The 25,502-nt window shown below is 46.1% G+C and overlaps 1 protein-coding gene across 2 annotated transcripts in view; it reads left to right on the top strand.

The window, feature by feature from the left end:
• Positions 1–25,502, top strand: part of jade2 (jade family PHD finger 2) — a 186,990-nt gene that overhangs the window by 1,510 nt on the left and 159,978 nt on the right. For both annotated transcript variants that reach the window (XM_070982656.1, XM_070982655.1), the window contains exon 2: positions 21,932–21,995. In XM_070982656.1, the coding sequence (XP_070838757.1) occupies positions 21,932–21,995 (64 nt within the window). The remainder of the gene's footprint in view (positions 1–21,931; positions 21,996–25,502) is intronic.

Raw genomic sequence — 25,502 nt, 5'->3', positions numbered from 1 at the left:
TCAAGGAATTAGAGCAACTCCTCTCTGCCTCCTTCACCCCTCTCCTCCTCCTCCTCCGCTGCCGCCTGCTTTCTGCTGTGCAGATCTAGCTGGCTTTAGATGAGGGGGGAGTGGCTGTTGTTTACCTCCTCAAAGTCACAGCTCTGTCTGTAACCCATCCTGGTTTGGATGAGTTTGGCTGTTGCATCCTTACCTGGAAAAACAACAGCAGAGCAGGGGCTTGACAGGTGGATGCAGATGCTGGGAGTCGGATGCGAGCAGGATTAATGGGGTGTAAGTGGGGCATTTACCTCTGGTGGGATTTTCAGTGGCGCGTTGTGGCCACCTTTTCTTCATAATTGCCCCGAGAATCTCTAAAGAACATAATGTCTGCCTCTTAGCGCTGATCATTAATGAATGGAGCAGTTTATCCGCATCCCTTTTTTAATTTTTTGATGGCACATGTAAAGCTGAACTGGCTGGAGCCTTGAATCAATTAAGACGGCATCGTCTGGGGACTTGTTAAATGTTCCCAGTTGTGACAGCCCCCCCCCCACCTCTCCCTTCTCTTCCCACCATCTCACACACACACACACACACACACACACACACACACACACACACACACACACACACACACACACACACACACACACACACACACACACACCATCATCACCACACACAAGTTTGAATCGTGCACACACACCAACTGTGTGTGCTTCTTGCACATATTCAAGCACAGATGCATGTACCATGCTCTTCAAACTCTCAGCAAACTCTTGCTCACACACACACTCCCTCTCTCTCTCTCGCTCTCTCTCTTACACACACACACACACACACACACACACACACACACACACACACACACAACCCTCCTCCTGCTGGAGATGAGTCATGGTGTGTGGGGGCATAACAACTCTCTCTCTATCCCCCTCTCTGTCTTTCATATCTTTCCTGATGCAGTGCTATCTCTCTCTCGCTCTCGCTCTCTCTCTCTCTCCCTCCCTCTCTCTCCCTCCTCCCCTCCCCTCCCTCGAGACTCGCCTCTCTCGCCTAGAGACAGTGGTTGTTTACAAGGCAAGTGAACAGGGATGAGAGCTGTTTTCATTTTGCATCCTTTTTCCCTCCAGCCCTCCAGCCAGTCATCCATGTTTCAGTCCCTCCTTCCTCATCCATCCCTCCATCATCTCATCCTTTCTTTTTTAACATCCATCCATCCATCCATCCATCCATCCATGCATCCATCCATCCATCCATCCACTGCTCTGTTACTCCCCAGCCTTTTATCCATTCATCCATCCATCCAGCCATCATCATCTCCTCGTCATCTCTCGATCAAGATTTTGCTTTGGTTTCTCTCATCATGTGACTTAGTGTGTGTGTATGTGTGTGTGCGCGTGTGTGAGAGATGATACGCCTCAACTCACAGCATGTCATGTGAAACTCGAGCACACAGACCATTCTAAGCTTCACATGTGTACATAAGCACACGTGTGTATGGGCGGGGGTGTAGCATAGCGTGTGTGTATTTGTGTCTGCTGCGTTAAGCGCTGAGCTCTGATTGGCTGGGAAAGGGGGTAAGGACCCCCACGTGGTGCGTTGTATCGCATTAGCAGCTACGTAGTGAAGAGGAGGAGGAGGAGGAGGGGGGTGTTCATGAATGGACCGCTGACGTCATGTAAACTGTACCCTCAATCCCACTCACATATGCGCATGCATGCCCCCCCCGACACACATGCACATGTGCACATGCATGTTGTTAAACAAATTGCTAAATAAGGCTGCAGAGCGAATTTATGTGTGTGATTCAGAAATATGTGTCAGATAAGAAGGATGGGAACCAACTGAGCTGAAGGATGTGTGTGTGTGTGTGTGTGTGTGTGTGTGTGTGTGTGTGTGTGTGTGTGTGTGTGTGTGTGTGTGTGTGTGTGTGTGTGTGTGTGTGTGTGTGTGTGTGTGTGTGTGTGTGTGTGTAGCTGCCTGCAGGCGGGTTGGCTAGCTGTCATGTCACCAGCTCTCTGCTGCGCTCTGCTCTGCTTACTAACTAACCAGCATGTTGGCCACAAGGGTATTACTACTAGCTGAGGAGGATTTGTGTGTGTGTGTGTGTGTGTGTGTGTGTGTGTGTGTGTGTGTGTGTGTGTGTGTGTGTGTGTGTGTGTGTGTGTGTGTGTGTGTGTGTGTGTGTGTGTGTGTTCTTGTTGGTGTTGAGCTCCATGTGCTGTGATTCTGTGAGTTGAGAATGACCCAGTATTGGATTTCCAGTATTGACAGTGATGCACATAGATCATATTGTCGTCATAATTTGTTTTATGTAAGAGATATAATAAATGTGAAAAATGTTTGTCTTCTATAAAGAACAGTTACTAGTTCTGTAATATAACATTTTGGCTAATAAACATCACTAAAATGGTCATTTTAATGTTAATTTGCTTATGTTTTGGGGGATTTTCTTGATTTCTTCATGTGCATTTTCTGTCATGTCTTTCAAGTTTTGCAACATGAAAGCGACCATGTGGTGGATTAGAGGCTGCAGGCGTGTTTCTATGCATTAGCCCGTGTGTGTTTGCGTTCAGCAGATGACCCCGCTGCGGCCTTAAACCTCATTAGTGGCTTCTTGAGTGTGTGCATGCGATGACGTCAGACCCCTGTTTTCATTTTTACCTTTCTTTTTCCTCGTGTCGCTCCGACACGGCCTTGTTAGTAATAAGGATAATTGCAAAGTCTGCACACCTGCACACATCAGTGGCGAGGAAGGAAACGGTACACATATTTCACAGAGATTTTTGCAGGAGTAATTGGAATGTGCTTCATAAGTCTTCGTCCCTCGCTGACTGAATAAGAGCAGTGACTGTTCTGGTGCAGCAGATGGTTTTTCAGGTAAAATTAATGATCCGTTTTTTGTCATAGTTCAGTGTGAAGTCTGCGTTGGTACCACGAAGTTGACAATGATATCATTAGAGCGCATCTCACCGAGCTTATGTTTCGCTTCCTTTGTGCTATTCATGTTTTTCCCCTCATTAATGACACATAAAACCACAGCAGTCCTTCTATAGTAGGACTGGACTAAATGACTAATTGACCAGTCAAAAAAAAATCAACAGATGAGCAATGAAACAAGTTATTGGTTGCAATCTGAGTATCTGTGTTTGAAGTGTGTTGCTGAAGGAGTAGGCGGCTTCCACAGAGGGACCATCGATACTGAAAATCTGTCACCACTTCCGCTATTTTTAAAGGCACTCACATTTTTCACCAGGCAGCAACCTCTGGGGCTGAAAACTGAAGCCAATGTGGAAGTGTGCTAACAACTGCAGTTCCTCGAATGGCCACTTGAGGCTGGCTCCAAAAGCGAGGTCCCCATAGGCCCCCATATTAAAATGGCTAACTTTACAGCAGAAATAAACCTGTTGACATCCTCATTCATTCATGGAAGCCGTGCATGGATGAATTTTTATAGAACTCACTCACCTAAATTATATTAAGGCTCAAAGTGATGCATAATCATGGGCACTGCCACTTTGAGCTGCTAGGTTTTTGTAGCCAGGCTTCATTCAGCCTACTTCAGCTCCACCCACGCTCCACGGCAATGGCCGGAGCTCCTGAAACCTGCAGGTGACGTCACAGAGACTTCATCCATGCTTCATTCAGTCTGTGGTTTTCATGTAATGTCATTATTTTCAGGGCCACATTAGCTTGTCCAGACTTTGCTCGATTGACGTCTCCCTGACTCTCCGGCTTTTTTATCACCTCTGACGACCTGGCTGATGTGAGCTCTGCCTACCATCAACCTGAGCAGAGGTCTGATCAGCCAGAACCACTGAAAACACCTGTGTGGCTGTGCGGTGCCTTTAAGAACAGGCAGCCTGGCAAAAAAGATCCAAAAATCCATCCATTACCACAGATGGAAGAAAATTAGATTCGAGCAGAATTGAAAAACACCTGAGAGAATAATTTCCTTTCAAAGAGAGGGCTGTGTGTGTCTCTTTTTTTTGGCCTTTTGCCTTTAATTGATAGTGCAGCTGGAGAGAGACGGGAAACGGGGAAGAGAGTGGGGATGACGTGCAGCGAGGGGCTCCGGGTTGCACTCAAACCTGGGGGGCTGTGGTCGGGGCGCAGCCTCAGCGCATGGGGCCCACGCTCGACCAGGTGAGCTAACATACATAATAGGATCTTGCTCAGTATAGAAAATCATATGTCCGGTTAGTGTCCATCCAGATGAACTGCATGGCACTCATATATTTATATATTCAAATATTATAGATATAATGAAAAAAAGTTGTTTCTAGAAACATTTATTAAAATTTAGTATCATCCGTTAGCTTCCTAAATGTCAGACTGTTCAGTCTGCCAGCTACCTCCTACTCTTCTTTAGGGAAAAAATAAAAAGTCTGAAGGCTGTAAGCGCAGTGATGGACGGGCTGACAGATGCTGCCTGAGCTCCTGATGGGAAGAATTTCAGGAGCTGGTGTGTGTGTGTTTGTGGGGAGAGAGGGCGAGTAAACAACAGACAGAAACAGTATGTCAGACCTTCCTTTGCTGTTTGAACACCCGGTGATCCAAGATGCAAATAAGCTTTTGATTCGCTGTGTCATCCTTGAGGATTTCATTTGCGCTTAATATATATTTAAAAGCATCATTTATTTCAAACTGAATAAAAGAAGGCAGGAGAGCCGAGGTTCAGAGGGAATGAGGTCACATATTTCTGCTTTTCATGTCTGGAAAATGGCTGCTCATCCGAGCTTTGAGACCGTAGAGGCAAAGTTTGCTTAGTTAGTGAAGGATAATGCACACAAAGAGAAGAGAGGATGAAAGGTGACGAGGAGGCGAGGTGGCTGGAGGGAGGAGGAGAGAGGCAACAAACGAGACGACAGGGAAGGTGAAGCCAGCGGGGCCAGAAGGTGGAGGAGTGGAGGAGAGTCCAGGATGAAAGACGACAGGGGGGGGCGGTGGAGGAGGGGAGCCAGGTAGATAAACAGGGAGTTGGTCGTCGGTCGCTGGGAGTGAAGGGCAGAGTGTTCATCCTCCATCTCTCTGTCCTTTTCATCCCTCCTTCACTCCCTTCCAGGAGCTAATGAACTCCTGATGGCAGTGGAGACGGGAGCAATGGATCAATCCCCCATCTCTGTGTTTCGTTCTCCCTCCTTCCCTCCCTCCCTCCTCCCACCTGTCCTCCCCTTTTGCTCTCTCTCCTCCTGGCTTTTTGGCAGGGCCCCAGCCTCGCTGGCTCCAACTCACCTCCTTCATTGTTTGTCAGCAGATTTCGGGAGACAGAGCGGGAGGCTTAGTTAGAAAATTATTTGGACCTCAGCCTCTTCCTTCTTTTTTCTTTTTATTCATTTCTTCTCTCTCTCCCTCTGTTCTGTTTTCTGCTCTCTCATTCCTCCTCCCATGATGCAGCGGCAGCAGCAGGAGCAGTGGCAGCATCAATAAATATTGTGTTAATGTTCTGGTGGCTGGAGCCAGCAAGGTGATAAAGGAAATCTATTTGATTTCTGTGGCTCGTTTGTTTGGCCCGACGCCTCTTCGGTTGGTGTGCCTAAGTGTGTGTCCATATTGCGCGTACCAGCGTACAGTGTGTGTGCGTGCACGGCTTAGGACACAGTGTTTCTTCCTTAATTCCTTTCATTTCCTCTTCCTGACATCAGCTCACTCCCTTCACGCCTTCACTTGTCCTTGCCTACTTTGTTGCATCCTCTTTTATTTTTTCCTGAAGTTGTGGACACGATTGTGTTGAGGACACAATCCTCACTCTTTATGCTAAGCGGAAGTCAAACTATGGAGTGCCAGCCGCTGTTGTGTTTCCTCCACGCGGTAGCCGCATAAGGGCATGGTATGCATAAAAGGAACTTGTTTGCATGGTGCGTCGTCTCACCGCGTCTGAAGGAAAAAGCATTTATCCTCGGGCTTAACAGCGACGCTTGAAGGCTGGACAGAATGCCTCTTCTCCTAGAGAGGACCGAGATGTGATGAATGCGGATAGTGGTGCACATTTTTGGACAATTTCGCCTCTGCCAACCTGGACAGTTGCTGTGCTGAAGCATACAGACACCTTTAGCGCTCTGAAGAACAGGGATATTTTAATGCGTTGTGCAAATACTGATCATGTTTTTCACACTTTTGCACTCAGATGACTTTTAAACTTACAATCTCTGCCCTTTGTGAAGTAACCTACAGCTACTGAAAAGTATTTGAATCACTTTGTTTCACATATTTGCGCTTTGAAGGGAATTATTAAGAAAAAAAAAAGTCCTTAGCTCAAAACAAGCAGCTGACTTGCTCCATCAAGATTGTGACTGCATCGCAGCTAAATTATGGTTATTATAGCACGACATTGTGTTTGGCTGCATTTCCCATCGTTCATGGCTGGAAGCTGACTGAGAGATTACTGGAAGTTTTCAGGGCCTGAACCATGAAGCATTAAATACAGTTTCACCTGCACGGTATGCAGAAGTTAACCTGCATAAAAGATGAATTTTACATGAGATGGAGCCACATATTTAGCTAACACGGGCCCGTTTGCTTATTTATTATTGAAAGGTTATTGGCTTCTTCTTTCATAATGCCATCAAAATAAAACCTGTTTGAATGACCCTTTAAACTTGATGCTGTTTTAAGTCTTAAAATAAAAAGGAAACAAAATCCAAAGTTACTAATACTCCCTCTGCGTCTAAAAAAAACCTACCTAAATACAGCACCTGTGGGGAAACACTGAAATAAACAGGATGTTTCTTTTCCAAATAATCTCTAACATCTCTCATTTTCCCTAAAGGACCGAGCTAGGTTCTTAGCATCATTAGCATTCATCATTTAAAGCACGCTACAGCTAGCAGGGGGTATTTATCCTTCCTCTGTGTTATTTTACACTTCACTTAGGGTAGCTTTGCTCCCCTGAGAGTAATACCAGAAAACTAATTCACTTTACGGAGACAACAGTCTTCTGTGTTTGACATAAGGAGCAAGCTCTCTTCCATCCAGCGGTTCCCCACGGAGCGTTCAGCAGGGAGGACCACAGGGGAGAGGGCTGATGGGAATGGTGATGGTGATATCAGCGTCGCAGAGTGACTCATGACTGCTCTTAAGTGGCTCTGAGCCTTCCAGTCAGTCAGGAGATGTTGGTGTGCATGTGTGTTATTGAGCGAGGTCGTGAGCACGACATTAAAGTAGCTGGCTGACAAGTTATGCGCAGCTGTATGTCGTGGTTTTTGTCTGCGCGCCTCAGGTTGATTTGTGCTTTTACACCTTTTCGTTGCAGCTCCCGCTGCACCGGCAGCGTCAGGTGTTCAGCAGCTCACGTTAAGAAATGCATTCAGTCGAGGGTCCGGCGGTGATCGGCTTCATTCTGCTTTCTTTCAAGATACTGACTTCTCAAATAATCTGAAACCGGAGTGTAATTCTCTCACAGTTTAAAGCCGCACGCAGCCGGTGATTAACTTAATCATTTATTCATCTCTAGATAATTTTTCGATTGATTCATTCCTTGTTTAGTCTCTCAAGTGCGAAGAAATTATGAAAAACTGTCATCACAAGTTCTCTTTTTCAAACTTCTTTGGTCTGACCAACAGTCCAACCAGACTGACACAACATCTGACACGCAGCACAAGATGCGTTCAGGCACATCATTGAGTTGAGGTCGCCAACGCGAGTGAAACGTGAGCTGCTCGCAGCCTCTGTAGACGGCTGTATCGATTAAATGTAGAAGCTTAGCCGTTCTTTTTTTAAAGATTATACTTTTGGCCTTTCGCCTTTATTGGATGGTGCAGCTGAGGAGAGACAGGAGAGGGGACGGGGTGCAGCAAAGGGCCCCGCGATGAGCCGCCGAGGGGCCCCAGATGTGCAGAACATGAACAGCTCCTGTGTAGGTGAGCTGCAGGAGTCTGCACACAGGGGTGAGCGATAAGGGCTGAAAATAATATCACAGTATTTGAGTGCATCTCTGCGGTAGTGACGATCGAATCGCTCACTATTAATTAATTCTTGATCGACTAATCAGTCATTTGACTGATAGACATAGCGACACATTTCTGGAGCCGGGCTGATGTGAAGATACGCTGCTTCAGTGGTCTGAACCGTGAACGTGACATGCAGCAGAGAAGAGTCTCCCGGTGTCTCTGGCTGTGTAAAGATGCCATAGATTCACCGTGTTTGCCCAGATTACGAGCGCTTTAGAGTCAGACAACTCGCTGATGGGGAATCATCTTGGCATACCGTAAGTGACACGTCTAAATAGAAGTGTACAGAAAACCTGTCCCCAAACAGCAGCGCCGCGTCGAGACGACACACCAAAAAATGTCTTCCTCTTGAACTGACAGGATGGTTTTCTGCCAATTTTATCCATACTGAGCAGAAGACGTGCGTGTGTGTGTGTGCGTGCGCCTCTCCAGCTTTCATCTTCGACTGTGTGAGTAGGATGCATTCTCCTCTTTCTTGCACACCTGTTAGCTCGGCCCTGATGAGGACGTTTGATGTGTGTGATGTGAGTCAAATGTCCTTTTCTTTTCGTTTTTTCCTGCCGAGCTCGCGCATCTTTACGGCGTGTGCGCATGTTTGTGTGTGCCCGTGCGTTTGATGCTGAGGTACACTCTGGATACCCGACATCACACATATGCACACACACAGAAATACCAAGACTCTCACACACACACACACACACACACACACACACACACACACACACACACACACACACACACACACACACACAAACACACCCTGACATTTTCATTCTTTCAGCTCATTCATAACAGTTGCCCTACTTCCCACATCACTGTGTCTCTTCCTCTGTCCCTCTCTCTCATCTGTCTTTCTCTGTCTGTCTCTCACTCCCTCTCTGTTCTCTCTCGTCCTCTGTCTTTTCTCTCCCTGGTCTCTCAACCTCACTTTATACGTCTTTGGTGCGCTCTCTCTCTCTCTATACCTGTCAAACTCTGCCGGTGTGAACCTCTTTTTTGCCTACCTTCTCTCTAGTGGCTCTGTCCAAAAATAGCTGTGTGTGTGTGTGTGTGTGTGTGTGTGTGTGTGTGTGTGTGTGTGTGTGTGTGTGTGTGTGTGTGTTACAGTCTTCCCTGCATGCCTTCTAGCTGTTGCTGTCTTGCTTGTACACACAGCGCTAGCACTGCACAGGCAAGTGGTTCTCCACACACACACACACACGAACGCACGCACGCACGCACGCACGCATGCACACACGCACGCACACACGCACACACACTCCTGTCCACCTTGTCTCATCCAGCCTGTCTGTTTTTTCCCCATGAAGAAGAGGAAATATTCATTGTCAGGGAGATGAGAACAAACAGGGTGAAGAGAGGAAGGAAGAGGGGTGACAGGTGAGAGAGAGAGAGAGAGAGAGAGAGAGAGAGAGAGAGAGAGAGAGAGAGAGAGAGAGAGAGAGAGAGAGAGAGAGAGAGAGAGAGAGAGAGAGAGAGAGAGACTAAGGCAAAGGGCAAGTGAGGGAGAGGTGAGGAAAAAATGATAGCGAAGAGGAGAGAAGATTTAGGATATGGTGATAGAAAGAGATAAGAGAGGCAGTGTGAGGTTGGAGGTGAGAAAGTGAGTGATGGGAAGAAAGCAAGACAGGAAAAGGAAGAAGAGAAGCAGTGAAGGGGGAGCAGCTCTGCATTTCCCCGGTTCGGTTGTTGCCGAAGGCTTTTTTTTTTAAGGCTTTTTGTTCCCCAGGCAGGCTGGTCTTACTCTGTTCAATCAACACACACACACACACACACACACACACACACAGACACACACACACACACACACACACACACACGCACAAACACACATATGCAAACATCAGGATCACAGTGAAAGAAAGAGACACACACGTGGGCACACCAATAAATACATAAACACACGCAATAAATGTACTGATATACACATTTCCATATGAGTGCGCGCGCACACACACACACTCACACACACACACACACACACACACACACACACACACACACACACACACACACACACAGATGCAGCACTACCTCAGAGAGATGCCTTGTTATGAAGCAATTTATATGCAAGGATTCTTTATCAAACTGACTGACCTCTGGCTCCTCAAGGAGCTCTGAGCACCAACCAGTTTTCTGTGTGTGTATGTGCGCGCGCTTGCATGTGCGCGTGTGCTCACATGCTGCTTGGCAAACTGCATCACTTCAACCGACTGTTGTTCATGCTTGTGTCATTTTAGTATGTGCGTATGTGTGTATGTGTGTCTGTGTGTGTGCATGTGCAAGCATGATGCTCTGTAAGCTACATATCACCTTCATCATCAGCACAATTGATATTCTTTTTAAATGCTTGTTGTGCTTTACACATGACAAAACCCACCTGTGTGTGTGTGTGTGTGTGTGTGTGTGTGTGTGTGTGTGTGTGTGTGTGTGTGTGTCCAGATGTTGCAGCATTCACTTAATGTCCTGACAGCCAGACTGCCTACTCATCTCTAGAGTGTACTGTGTGTGTGTGTGTGTGTGTGTGTGTGTGTGTGTGTGTGTGTGTGTGTGTGTGTGTGTGTGTGTGTGTGTGTGTGTGTGTGTGTGTGTGTGTGTGTGTGTGTGTGTGTGTGTGTGTGTGTGTGTTGCCCGCTGGGCCTCTGCAGCTACAGTCTCTTAATAATAGATCACCATCATGGCAGCCGTTGTAGTGTGCTGACCTTAAGTGCTGCAAAGTGCTGAAAAAAGACCGAACCACAACACTGCTTCTGCTGAAGCAAATGCACCGTCATCCACGGCGCTGACTGAGGGCGAGGACGGACAGACAGACGTCCAGAGAGAGAGAGAGAGAGAGAGACAGCCAGCCAAGCAGAGGGGTGACATACTTGCAGACAGACAAACAGATGGCGGGCAAATGGGTAGACGGGCAGAGAGGCAAAGAGTCAAGCAGTCAGATAGACAGAAAGACAGATGGCAAGCTTACAGGCGGACAGACGGATGGACAGAGTGACAAATGGGACACAGTCAGTCAGACGGATTTGGAAGCTTGAAGACAGACAGACAGACAAAATGTCCAGCATCCTGTCATTTTTCATTCAGAACAAACCGGATTGTTAAACTGAATCTTTATTGTGTTAATATTCGTAATATTCGATAAAGTGGTCATGGTTGAATCTGCTGCAGGTGTAGTGCTGGAACCATCATCTGATTCATTGATTAATCAATCGAAAGGCAATTAATTGCTAACAGTTTTCATTATAAAGCAAAACTGACAAACCTTCTGCTTTTCTCTGTTTGACATCCTTGTGGATGGAATAGCTTTTGGGTTTTGGACTCTCGGACGTTTTATGGATCAAACGACGAGTGGATCAATCAGAAGAATTATCTGGAGACCAATCAGCAAGCAGAATCATCGTTTGTTTCCGCCTTCGCTGCTGTACACAGTAGGTATCTGGTCGGGCTTTGCTGGGAGGCACCGTCTCATCATCAGTGCGGGTCTCAGCCGCAGCAGCAGGGTTTGTTCAGAGAAAATATCACAAGAACTGGCAGAACTTCCCGAGAAAGTTAACAGAAAATATGAAAAGACGTCCCGGTCACACAGTTTGACTGACAGCTACCATCTGACTGAAGCGTGGTACTTTTCAGCACATTTATTCCTGCCTTAGGTCGAACGCACGCTGCTGTCAAGATGCTCTGAAACCAAACAGCGCTTTTCACGGCGCTTTATTTCCCGCTTTCATCCGCGGTGGCGCCTGCTCCCTCGGTGATGACGCTGATGAAGCTTCAGCGGCTGCACGAGTAAAGATGAAGTAATAAACCCGTTCCTTCACACTCCGCCAGATACCGTGAGGTGTTCCTCATGAGGCTCTGCAGAATGCACCAATGTGTGGTCTGAACATTTGTTGACATCTTATTAGGGCTGTCGACGAGCATTCAAAATCCAAATTCATGTTCGGACTGTAATTGTCTCTGCTGTCCAGTAGTTGTCCGCCTCTTGGACGTCCGCCCTCTCTCTCTCTCCTCTCCCGATTTGGTGAATTAAGAGTTTATTTCAACCAATCCAGAATCAGTGATGATTGAAAAGATGAACAGAGGAGGTTTTGTTGAGTTGAATGAAGCGTGTTCTACGATGATAAAATCGCTGGTTTTTTGAATGGAGTCTGGTGGCTTTGGCGAGTGCGTCGCAGCAGCTGCTTCTGGTTAAACATAACAGATCTTTCTCTTTAACGGGAAGGTATCTCTGCGGGGATCCTTTCATTAATGTCGTCAGACGCTCAGAATAACAAGCTGAGCCCGTCAGTGGCAAAAATAAACACTTTTAGAGGACGTGCGTTGAGAGTGTGCAAACACCTGGAGGGATTACGCTGCAGCCTGTTTCATGGACTCTGTTCAATGCTGAAAAAACTCGAAAAAACTTTGTCTCCATTAGTCACCTGGACACTAAAACACAGGAAATAGGGTCCATAATCAGATAATATTTTCCCCCTTTTTGTCCAGCACATTGAAGTCTTCCAGAACATGTGGACCGGCACCAACAACGTCCCTTTCATTGACTGAAAATTTAATGTAGGTCAAGCATAATTCAACAGCACGATAGAGGACATTATGTTATTTTAAGTAGTATGTCTCCAGTTGGTCTGGATTTCCTTCTTATGGACTTATTGCGCAAAAACAGATTTTCAAATGGTTCAAACCAGTGTTTTTTTTTTTTTTAATGGCTTTTTTGGCCATTTGACAGTCCCACATCTCATTATGGAACAACTTCAACCGTGTCATGCTTTAGAAATCACATTATTCAAAACTTGCATATCACCAACAGCTTCCAGGCTGTGAAATGTCTCCAAACCTAATTATTGTTGAAGCCTGTCCGAGCGTATGCCGGGTGGAACGCCTTGCCCGAACAGCTCACCGTTTCAGAGACCTGAGCCGGTTTACAGGCAGAGCTCGGCTCAGGAGGAGCCAGATCAGGGAGCTAAACCCTGGACTTTGCTGCGAGATCTTAGATTTTCAGTCGCTAAAATTAAAGGTTTGTTTACTCTGTTGAAGTTCTGCTTCATTTGGATTCTCAGTGGCTAAATCAAGCCTCATAAACAAGCCAAGCGCACTCTTTTTTTTTTGCCATCCAGTGAGATTAGAGGTTTTATCACATGACTGGATTATGTTAAATATCATTTAATCACATCACAGTTGACTTTGATTACTGAGGGAGATCTTCAGGTGCAGATTCCCACAGCTTGACTGGCGTTGTTCTCACCTGCCCAAATGAACAAAACTAAAAGGAGGAAAAATGCTTCAGAGTGCGAATAAGCTGCTACACACACGCTGGGAGTGTGAAGCACACCCTCAGACAGCCATGTATCAAGTATACACTATTAGTCTTGGAGCAGTAACAGCTGTTCTCACCCGACTTTCTCCTCCAGCATCCAAACTGGGTTTCTGTGCTGCAGCTTAGCCTACTTCAGCAGCACCGGGTTGTGTCACAGATCCCGCAAACGGGCGAAATAGCTGACACGTTATTTTTATTTCCCACCTGCAGCTCGGTGTCCGGACCCGGCCTGATTTGTTGCACGTTTCAGAGAGCGGTCCCCTTTAAACGCTCAGCCTGACACAGTGCTCTCGGCAGTGTCATAGTCAGCCAATTAATTAGCTCCCCAGGCGACTCGGCTTTCCCAGCATGCATTAGTCAACCTTCTTACTGTTTGTCTTATTGTAAATGTTTTGGGCTGACACTAAACTATGCACAGAAAATGTGGCGTACAGAGAGCTGCAGTGAGAGCTGGAGGCGGCTGTCTCAACTCAGAGCAGCCTGTGCACGTCCAAAGTCTGGATATTTATGTTTTTTGCTTTTATTTTTTGAACATAAAGGTACATGATGTTATTGTAGTTGATGTTTTGGAAGCAGTTGGCTAATTTCTGTGATTGAAATATTGATTAAATGTGTCTTTATTTGGAATCCCAGCTGGTGATAATTCAGATTGTAGGTGAAATGACTTATAGAAACTTTCTTGTCAATGTTCCTCATTATTGATTGGCTATCGGCGACCATGACCTCAACTTCAGGCTGAATGAGTGACGTAGAATGAACGTTTTCACTCCTTTTGCCTGATTATACCTCCTTTAAGGGCTTTGTTGGCGTGTGCAGGCTGGGCTTGATTGACAGCTCTTTACTCCCCTGTTAGTTTTGTTGCACCCATTAGGGCGGAACCGTTGACCCTGTGATTATTCTTATTGGCAAGTTGAGTTTTGGGATTCACAGCGAGGCCCCACCCGGCTTTCACCTCACCAGAAGTGCAGTCAGAGTAATAGAAAGCACCTGTGTGTGAGTGTGCAGGCCCTCTGACAGTCAACGCGAATGGACTGTGGACGAGACTACATTTAACTAATCTGGATTAATCTAGACTAGTGTTCTTGTGTTGAGTATTTAACCCTCAGCTGAGTGTCGATTCGCTTTGGATCAATCACACCAAATCCTGCTGGTTCAGTTATTAGCCATGTGTTGGCCATTCCCTCTGTTTTGTTTGTGTGTGTGTGTGTGTGTGTGTGTGTGCACTGTGCATTGTCTGGCTGCCGTGCATTTCCAGTCACACGGCTCTTTAATGCACCTCAAACACGGGGCAGAGGATAGCACGCCAGCTGTTCCGGCGTGCGTCTTTGAACGCGCTTTAATGTTCACTGACGTAACGTACGGACAAGTTGTATACGTCTGCACGCTCGATGCTTCTGTTTTCATACCCCGCCGCCACCGCAATCACGTCGGCGAGGACCACGCGTCTCTCTATGGTGGCGTCTGCTCGACTGTGCGTCTACACATGACGGACATCAGGGAAGCTTCAGGATCCCCTCATTAAAATCTGCACATTAAATGAGAAAAAGCTGATTTCTCCCAGTGGCTTTAAGTTTATACTCACACCATTTTATCTTATTATAAAGAATGAGCTCGTTAGTGAAGCTGGTTTGTTAAATATAGCGTGCTGATTACAGCAGGGTGTCTGGAGCTTAAAGTTTATGGTGGTTGATGTTTTTAGCGTGTTGGGCTTATATCTGCTTGTTTTCTGGCGTGTGGTTATTTATATGTGCTGTACGTTCGTGCTTTGAAGTGTAATTTTGTTTGTGTAGAGATGAGCCGAGCGTTTCTGTCTGCCTCTGTGACTCTTTCTCCGACTTGTTTGTCTTTTTGGTGTTACACACGTCTCGCTGTCTGGATTTTTCCCAGTTTAACTTCTTTCTGTCCTCCATCTTCTGGGATCTGGCTCTTTTTTTACCCCCCCCAGTCTTTGTTTTGTCTCGCTCCCGTATTGATCTCCGAATCCCTGTTTCCTCCTCCCATTGCTCCCTTCCAAACTTCCTCTCTTCTGCTTTTAGCCAGGGGACCTATATTTTTATTTGTCAGAAATATTCAGCCAAACCGAAACCACATTATTTCACAATATGGTTGTATTTCGTTCTGTTTGATAGTGTTCTCTCCCTCGTACAGCATGGTTTCATTGACTCTGACAGCTGGTTGCCTCCAGCTATTGTCGTGCTTCAGCTCTGACAGACTGCAGGTTTAGACAGTGCTGGTACAGTATGGGATCATAACGCAACAGAAGCAAACAGCCATGAATAACACAATAGCACACACAACGCTATAATACACTGCAGTGTGGCAGGGCTGCAATTAACGACAGTTTTCAGTCTTTTCAATTAATCTGTTATTTTCTATAAATAAACTCACCTTAAGTTTCATTAGTTTACTGCAGTGAACTTTGGAAATGTGACATGACGATGTTCCTGTTTGTCCCGTGTGTGTGTGTGCGTGCACGTGTGTGTGTGTTTCTCTTGCCTGGAGGAACAACTTTGACTTCGCCGTAGAGGCATGACGCGCTCTGTGCGACTGACGTGACTGCAGCTGCTGAATCTCTCCGGCTTCGCTCCGCCGCTTCGTGTCGACGCTTCACATTTTATTCTGTGGGTAAACGGTGGATCACAAAATCCCGAACTGACGCAGAGTCCAAAACAATCACAGCTCGACATCTCCAGTAGCGCCCCCCCCCCGGTTTGTTGCATGAGCAGCCTGGACAAGTCAGGCCCGTCCAGCTGTGTGTGTGTCAGTGCTGACCATCCAGCCTCTTTGCACACGCTCCCTAATGTACCAGAAACACATCCATAGACATTACTATATGATGATGTCTAAAAGTTTGCCTGCTGGTTCCTACCTGAGGATTTCTCTTAAATCATCTCTTAAATATTGAATCAAAGCTGTAGGAAGAGCACAATAGTCTCGAAAAAAGCATGTGAAAAACAGTGTTTGCTGTGTGTTTATAGTGTACATATGAGCCCAGTGTGAGTTGAGTCGCTGCCACCACACACTGTACATTTCATTGTATATATTATTTAATCTTTATATTATATTTGCACACAGTTTTTCTTATTGTTCAGTCTTTTGTGTGTCTTTTTTCCTTTGCAAGCACGCTGAGTGCAGAGTCAGGTTCCTCGTATGTGCACACACACTTGGCCAATAAAGCTTATTCTGATATGAGATTTGTGACGACCTCACAAACGTTTTCTGTAAATCTCCTGTTGAACATAATTAACGTTTTTACTGCATTTGCGCGGATAACGCTGAAACCTGTTGCTGCAGTCGTCATTGTTGCCTTTTTTTTCCCTTTTAAATTAAGCTCTCCGCTGCTGGGAATGCAGACGATATCACTTCCTGCACGCTAAAGAGGATTTTTTTTTTTTTTTTTTTTTTAGGAAGGACCTACCTGACAGTGTTTTGAACAACAGATGTAAAAGATTTAATGAAGTGGTTTTAAGTCAAATCGCTCTTTCAGTCAGCAGCCTCGCTGAGCAGCAGCATCAAAGTCAAAAGTCAAATTAAAAATGGGTACAATTATAAAAGAATGCGACTTAAAATGTTTGAATTCTGGCTGCGGAGATAAAAGCGTGCGACTCCTGCACCATCTGTTAGAGCTGTTTGGCAAGCCGGCAGGCCGACTGTTACACACTCCGCTTCTCTCTCCTCTTGTCTTTTGCTTTGGTGTTCGGGAGGTAACCCAGTGCAGACCCGGAGTCCGGTTCACTGGACTGATTGAGATGAAGTTGTGCATTTGAGAGTCTTTTCCGTCTCTCTTTTTCTCCTTCACCCACTCCATCTCTCCGGAGAACAAGTAATATCTCAATCTACAGTCTGGGCTCTGGTTCAGTGGACTGATTGAGACAGGGTTATGTGAGAGAGAGAGAGAGAGAGAGAGAGAGAGAGAGAGAGAGAGAGAGAGAGAGAGAGAGAGAGAGAGAGAGAGAGAGAGAGAGAGAGAGAGAGAGAGAGAGAGAGAGAGAGAGAGAGAGAGAGAGAGAGAGAGAGAGAGAGAGATACAGTAGACATGGAAACTGAGCATGGAGAGATGGAGTGGAAGGGAAAAGGATATCAGGTGGAGACAGAGAGGGATGGAGAAAATGAACTTCGAGACTTTTCTTGGCAGCTGCAGAGATGCTAGTCTTCGGTGATCCCGCTCCAAAAACGAAGGAGGGCGGATTTTAAGGAGATACGCTGACATTTCCAATTACCGTCGCTTTAACGGGTCGCCGCTTCCCTCCTTGCATACGCTTCTGGAAATGCTGGGCTGCCACCAGAACAAGAGGTTAAAGAGACTGTCCTGTCGGCTTACCTCCACAGGTTGAGCCCACATGACAGCTACATGTGACCGAGACACCGAGGCCCTTATACGGCCATTAAAGGCACCAGCAGCCAGTAAACTGTTACATAAATCAATTAGTCAGCATAAGTCGAATAAAAGCTTCTGTGTCCAGTAGCCAATAAATGGAATGGAAACACAATTACTAAGCTATTTTTTTTGTTGTGAAAGAGGCCAGCAGACTAAACAACCTTCTGACAGGATTCGTCAGAGTGGCTGGTGACGCTTTCCCGCTCTGGCCGGTGCAGCGAGGAAAGCGGCGTCCAATTTTCCCTCCGGAGCAGCCGTAAAATCAAGCAAGTGTTTTGGCTTCTGCTTGGAAGCAGCGCTTTCATCATAACACCCATACCCAAACACAGAAAGCAGAACCAAAATCAAAGTGATTGTCCAACTCCTGCTGTAACAAAAAAAAAACGTAAATTACAGGGAGAATCACTGAGGGCTGCCTTCACACAACCAACAGGGGATACATTTCTGGATTTTCGCACTCAACCAAGCAGCGGCTGGTTAGCGTTGTCAGCAAACCAAACGAAAACCAAATGTCAGCAGCGAGCCACAGGCGCGCTGATATGTCAGTGTGAAAACTTTCCCCTCTTCCGTGAAGACAAGAGTCTGGTTGACTGAATATAAGTTGCTGCTCCAAACTGAAGTGTCAGCCATCTGTTAAACGCTAAAGCTCTTGTGAAAGATTTTCAAGTAGCAGCAGCAGCAGCTAACTGTCGAGGTCTTGCTCAACAGAGAGAGGAGATGGCGAATGATGCACTTAAGGTAATTGTTTTTGCCCAGTGTGGTGAAAATAAACACCCAGAATGCAAAACCGAAATGGATTTATCTTTTCACGAAGTTCCAGAGCACTTGAACCGCAGTTACTGAGATGTTTAAAGCCAGGCGGATTAGCACTTGATGGTCAGGTCTCTGTTTGTGTTTCCCTGCCAGACCTGCCTGCACACTACATTAGTTTGTGGAGGTTTGTGGAATTCAGCCATCATGGATTGAGGTTTTTTTTTTTTTACACCTGTGCTTTTCCTGCTGTGAAATGTCAAAATGTCTCTGGTGAAAATGGCCTGTTGCACCTCCCTGCTGACTGCTGATGCATAAAATCCTCTGGGAGCCGGCGGCACACTCTGCATTCCCTCTTTCTCTTTCGACTCCTCAGTTTTCGCCGTGTGATCCAGCACCTGTACAAAGTTTTTTTTTGCCACCTCCGCTTTGTCACCGCGAGCTCCGACTCTTGGTTGGGGTCTTGCTGCTGAGGGTGATGTCATCGTGGTGTGCGTTATCAGCCAGCTGGGATACGAGTCGTGCATGTGCCGCCGGCTTCAACGCGTGCACAGAAACCCACCTGCATAGGTGCGGGGTGAGCGGCTTCACTTAAGATTACTCTCTTGGAATACAGCGTGCAGTTCATGCACCCTTAGTGCAGACAGATGTGTGTTCACCCCAGTACCCACAGAGTCACCAGCTGCTTTCGTCACCTGCCAACAAGCAGCTCCACCAGGAAAACGTAATTGGTGTGAAGCTCATGATGTTCCTCTTCTCATTCCAACCCATTTACACAACCAATCACGCAAACAACCAGTAACTGTGCGGCGCCGTCAGTCAGCGACTCCACAGGTTTCCCACCCTCCAGCTCCGAGAGATGTTTGTGATGGAGTGTAGCCGACCTGGAAGCGCCGCAGCTGGGAACTGAACCCAGGTCGATGGCTAAGAGGGGAAAAAGTTTTACTCCTGGAGCGACAGCGAGACTAGCAAACCAAAAGATTGTAGTGTTTTGGAAGCATTAAAATGCTTTTCAAAAACCTGATCGATCCATTGAAAAAGGTGTAGGAGTTTCTTAGAAATCGAAGGCAACAAATCAAAGAAATCTCGAGACACCTGGGTGAATATTTCTGGCTGAATTCAACCCTTTTATGCTAATTCAGTCAACCATTTGGTTAAAAGTTCTCATGTATTTATCCCCTGTGTTTGCTGAAGCCCATGCCACAGAATGCTCTTATTGTGAAAGCCTCTTACTTAAGACATATACATCCTGAAAACGATTTTACGCCACATTTTTCCTTCACATTTTCCTTTTGGGTGGTCAGCAAAAAAAAAGAAAGAAAAAAGACAAGGCTGCTTGAAAAAAACAAAAAACAACAGAAACCTTTAGTACCCTGAGCGTGGTTTAAGTGGGTCGCCTGAGAGCTTAATAGGCGAGGGGAAACCTTGAGACGGATCCAAGCGTGCAGACTCGAAGTCAGACAGACGTAGCTGGAGGAAGTCAATGATGTACTTAACCACTCGCCTCAGAGGCAGGAAGACGAGGTGGAGCTAGACAGATGGGAAGAGGTGGGAAGATGGAGAGAGAAGCGAGGGAGGCGGCGGGAGTCAATAATGTACTTAACCTCACCCCGCCGACTCCCAGCGTCCCTGCTATTGTGAGGAAGGGGAGATGGGGAAGAGCGAGGAAAAGGAGGAGGAATACGACTTGGAGTGGAAATAGAAGCGGCGTGTTTTTGTGTCAGCATAAATGTCAGAGTAGTTAAGTGTGTGCAGGGCAGGCGGGGAGGCCGGGGTACAGGAAGAGCCCCGTATAAGAGGGAATAGCCCAGTTTTACGACCACATAAATCTCTGTTCCCCACACTGAAGGTTGTAACCCACCTCCTCCTCTTCTGGCTTTCCCGCCTCGGTCGAGCAGCACGCTGAAACCTCCTTTTGACTTCTCCACTCTGTCTGCTGCTTTCTTTTGCTTAATTTCTCCCTCTTTCTGATTCTTTGACTCAAGCCCTCCTTTCTTCCTCTTAGTGGATGCGAGCAGGACAAGATGAAAAACCTCTTCAGGCTCTTTCTCTGCCTCCCTGATCCATTTTTTATTTTATGATTTTATAATAAACCCCTGAGTTTGTGGCTCTAAGATGTAGATCAGATACTTTCGTGCTCTCCTCTTCTTACCTGGCAGTGAATCTTCTTTGGTGGCCCGCTGGGACTTTACTCACATTCACACGTTAATACACGGTGACAGCAAAGCGAGAAAGGTGACAAATTAAAGGACAAGTGAACATAAAATGTCTTAAAAAGCTGTTTGGTCCACCACGAGCCAGAGCAGCATCCTTGACACTGTCGATCTGAAGAATGTGAGTCTCTGGGTGGGAGGAAGGCCTCCTCAGGTGTTCAGTCGGGTGGAGATCTGGTGGCTGTGAAGGTCGTAGCACATCATTCAGATTATTTTCTCTTGGGCTGTTTCAGGATTTGCACTCTGTCCTCTCTCTGATGTCTCTCTTTCCGTCTTTCTGCACAGAAAATTGAGCCGCACTTCGTGTCTGTCTGCTAAACGTCCTATAAGCTGCAGTCCCCGCTCTCTTCTTACGTCTTCTCTGTCCTCTCCAGCTCCGGAGTGAGACTCACACTCAGCAGTAGTACAATTAAAGCGGTTTTCAACCGTGAATTGAAGTGAAATTGCATTCTCTGCACAACACTTGTGCATTCAACACATTCCACTCGTTGTGTAATTGTGGTTTCGTTTAAGTGCGTAGACTCGCATAAACCCACAAAAGCAAGCAGTGAGAGTTTTCCTGCTTTTTCCAAAAGTCGTCTCCCCGCAGGACGCACACGTATCGCTTCAGTCGAAAGACTTGATCAGTTATTTTTCCCGTAGACATCACTCCTTAACCACACCTGTCATTCATTTCAGATGAGAGCCTCCATTCAGCAGGTGCCTCTGTGACTAAATACTGTTTAATGTTGTTGCTGTTGGGTTAAATTTGGCCGTTTCTGATTTGTTGATTTTCTTATTTTCATGTAAAACTTAAAAGTTCGACAGGATACCATTTTTAAGCTGAAAGATATGCGACTTTTGCGAAGTGTTATCCCAGAATTAGAAAGATAAGGTGACAAATGAGCAAAATTAGGTTGTTGAATAGAGATAAAGTTGTTTTTTTTTAACATACTTCATTACCAAGAAGCAGCTCAAAGCTTCAAAAAGTGCCTCACTTTTAGCCGGTGGAGAGAAGCTTGTGTCGCATTTTGCCGTGTGTTGATTTGATTTTGCCCGATTTGAGGGAAGAAGTACCTGCAGCATTAAAGCAGATGCAATAATAGGGCCTCGCACAATAGCTCGCAGTGAATGCAGTAATAATGCAGGATGAACTCACAGTCGACGTGCACGAGGACTAATGTGCAACAGTGATCGAGTCGCTTTATTCTGGCAGGACGCCGGCTGGAGCCTCCGACAGATTGGTGCCATCAGTGCATTATTTCATTAACACTTGTGTTTTCATGGTGAACATCTTCTCACTCGTCATTTCTCTCTCTCTCTCTCTCTCTGTTGCCCCCCCCCGCCTCCCTCCCTCCCACCCCCCCGACAGATGGAGAGCGAAAAGAAGAGGAGAAAATACTCCACGAGCAGCAACGACTCCGACACCACCGACAGTAAGTAGGAGAGAGGGACTCAGAGAAGGAGTGTGTGCGTGTGCGTGTGCGTGTGCGTGTGCGTGTGTGTGTGCGTGTGCGTGTGTGAAACCTGAAAGTGTCAGATTGTGAGTTCCTGTGCTGCGGTCGTATGATGAGCTGCCTGGTTTCAGTCACCTCCTACAGGGTACTTCTCATATTCACTCTCCATATATACCTTCTTCCTGTCTCGCTGTCGTCTCTCCTCCGCTCATTAAGACTTCCCTTTTTTATGCACAGCGACAATGGAAATATGAATAGGTAGCCCAAGAGGCCAGTAAGCATGATGGAGCATGAGAGATTTGAGCGCTCTTTGCCTCTCGTGCCTGAAAAAGCAGGTGTGCAGATGAAGCAGATAAGATTCACGCTAGCCACAAGAAAGATGGTGGTGGGAAAAGAAATGTTAACCTTTATTCCACATAAATCTGACAGGAATCAGACGCAGGACGAGTGCGATTTAAAATCATACACACATAAATAAATGAATGAAAACAGCTCTGGATGGAAGTTATCATCCGTGTACGTGATTCTTTGTGACTAGAAGCAGCGAATTGAATGTGAACTTGATGATCAGTATCGGTGAAATCGCCTCAGTCTGCAGTCTTTTTTCTTTTTAGAAGTCCTTCACAGAGTGTGTTTCGCTCAAGTGGCCACCGCCAAGGCTGAAAAATGAAGCAGATATGACAAAATCTGCAGGTCCTCGAATGACCACTCGAGGTCAAGCGTTTCGGTCCCCATAGACCGCAGAGACTGTACAGAGTACATCGAGCCAGACAGGAAATCAGACACAGGAATGATGTAGAGAATCTGTGCAGAGTCCAATAAATGCTATCAAAACAGACAATAAAAGAAACCATTTAACTAACTTTATCCATGGTAGAAGCACAAATACCAAGGAAAAACGACCAAATCAGCAAAATCACGTAAGACCTTAAAGCTGCAGTATTTAACTTGTATAAAAGTAATTTTTTGTCATATTTGCTAAAACTGTCCCTTTGTCCAGACGGCAGCACGTGAAACATGTAATCTGTGAAAAAAAACAGCTCCATTGGTTCCACCTACTGCTCCTACTGCGATTTGCAAGAATCCACCGCGCCCGACACAAAACAACCAATCAGAGCCAGAGGAGCGTCTGAGGGAGTGTCTGACGTCTGTCAATCACTACTCACACACGCTGCGAACCGCCCCCTCCCTCCGCTCAGTCAAACAGCTCTGTGAGCGGCATCAGGAGGCTAGCGAAAGCTATGGCAGAGCAACAGCCAATCACAAAGCAGAAGCTGCCCATACCGCCACCGCCAACAACAGCATATACGGCTAGACTCCGGCCAGTTCCTTATCCTCCACTCGTTTGACTTATATTTTTAATGATGCCATTTTAAGAGAAGCAGTGTTGCTCAGGTGGAGTTTACCGCGGTGACTTAAGCGTTTTGGACGATCCCACTATGTAATATTATTTTCTGAGCTTGGTGATCTCAGACAAATCCCGCAGCTAATCTGCACCTAGCCGAGCTGTCCTGCACTCACAGCAAGTGTGTGGACAGTGCGGTCCACGCCGTGTGACTGTGTAATGAGCTGCTGCTTCAGTAAATCAGGAGCTTAATACACACAGATTGTGGCCCCAAAGTCAATAAAACCTGCATCTCACATTTCTGGTGTTCCACTTTCTTTGTAAATCTGGCCTAATGTGCTTTGGAAGCGACGCTGAGCGCATGCAGTGTAGTTAATAGGCTGACTGATAAATGGATTTTTGATGATAGATGCATCGTTTGATTGATTGGGAAATTGATTTCCTACCAGAGTCCAGACACAAACCCAAACAACCACTTAGACAGACTATAGACTGTATATAAAGTCTGGCTGTATATACGACTGCCTTAAGGCCTGTACAGTCCATGAGACAGACAGACATGAAGAGATACGCCGCATGATGATGGGAACATCTGGCCAGTTGAACAGATTCCTGGCTCTGGCAGCTTCTGCTGGAAAATCATTTGATAATAAACAGCCTTTGAACGGCAGTACAATGTTCCACAAGCGCACTCGACTCTCACAGCTGATAACCGTCTGCAAAAGAGGAACATTTACTCTTTGAGGACAGCTAGCAATTTTAATTTCATTTTAAATGTCATTCTTCTCGGCTTTTGGCAGTTCAACATGACAATTTTTGGGATTTAGTAGCATGCATTTTGCAATAAAAAGTAAATATATTTGTTTGACACAAATTGGGTACATCATGAACTCGAAAACAAACTTTTAGTACAAGAGTGGACCTCGCTTTTGGTTGTGTGTCAGATCAGCTCTCCTGAACTAAAGAAGGTTTCAGATGTTATTTTCATAGTAGAGTAAAAGTCAGTTTGGTAATATGAGAAATCAGAACGAAGCGGCTGAATCTGCTTTCTTCAGCTATCAAAGAGTGTTGCATTTCTTTATTGAAAAAGATCTTTTTTGTGTGTTTCTCTTCAGAAGTCACCCTGAAGCTCCTCAGCTAGATGCCCAAAATGAAAGATCATGAAAAGCATGTTCAGTTTTGGCACATTTTTCTGCACTTCAGCATAAAACATTTTAATGAAACATTTTGATTTTGGGGTTTAATGCAAAATCAAATTTCCTATTTCAGTAAACTCAGTAGAAAAAAGGAGTGAGTTCAGGCACAGATGTTGCTTTTGGAAACACTTTTTATTGAACTCGAATGGATTTTGATCTGTGGAGGTGACGTCTGGGTACTGCAGCCATTCAAACTTGCGTTTTACTGCAGTGCTGCCAGCAGAGGTTGAAGCGACCTCGGGCAGGTTGAACTGTTATGTGGTCGCAGGTCTGCGTGCGTTAAGCATTTTACAGCAGGTTTAACAGGCTGTTTTTCAGACCTGACTGAGCCACACGCTGAAGGCCGTGCTGCCTGCTTTATAATTAGCTGCTAGCCGTTAGCTTCCCCTGGCCAGTGCAGCGTGGGCTCCAGCTGCATCTGTTGACTGGAGGTTATCAGGTTTCTAATTGAAGGATGCCCATGATAATTTTGGCTGCCGTGCACCAAGCAGGGCTTTTAATTAACACACGGCCATGATGGTAACCTCCAACTGCGCTGCAGCCCGTTTGGTTATCTGGCCGCAGTGATGGAGTGGTGCAGCTGCCTCATGTGGATGTAACCTACATACACACACACACACACACACTAGTGGAGTGCAGATGCATGAGCACACTCAAATACGTCCAGCAGATTAGCACACAGTCCCAGTGAATATGTGTATACCTATGACACACACGCACGTGGATGAACACACTGTCTCAGTCAGGTGTCTCCACCTCGAGCCGCCGGCCTCTCCGAGCCTCTTTGCCGTTGAGAGCGCTGCTGTCTGACACGTCGCTCCAAAAGATTTTCGGACCTGTTAAAAAAATGAAAACAATGAGTTTTGATGCGTTTGCTCTTGGAGTCTCTCTGCTGAAGTTTACTTTGAAAGGACGAAGACTGGGTTTCCCTCACGCACACGTTGT

This window comes from Chaetodon trifascialis, chromosome 16, assembly GCF_039877785.1.
Source record: "Chaetodon trifascialis isolate fChaTrf1 chromosome 16, fChaTrf1.hap1, whole genome shotgun sequence".
Classification (NCBI taxonomy): domain Eukaryota; kingdom Metazoa; phylum Chordata; class Actinopteri; order Chaetodontiformes; family Chaetodontidae; genus Chaetodon; species Chaetodon trifascialis.
Note: the sequence above shows the minus strand (reverse complement) of the source record. Positions and strands in the feature narration are given on the sequence as shown.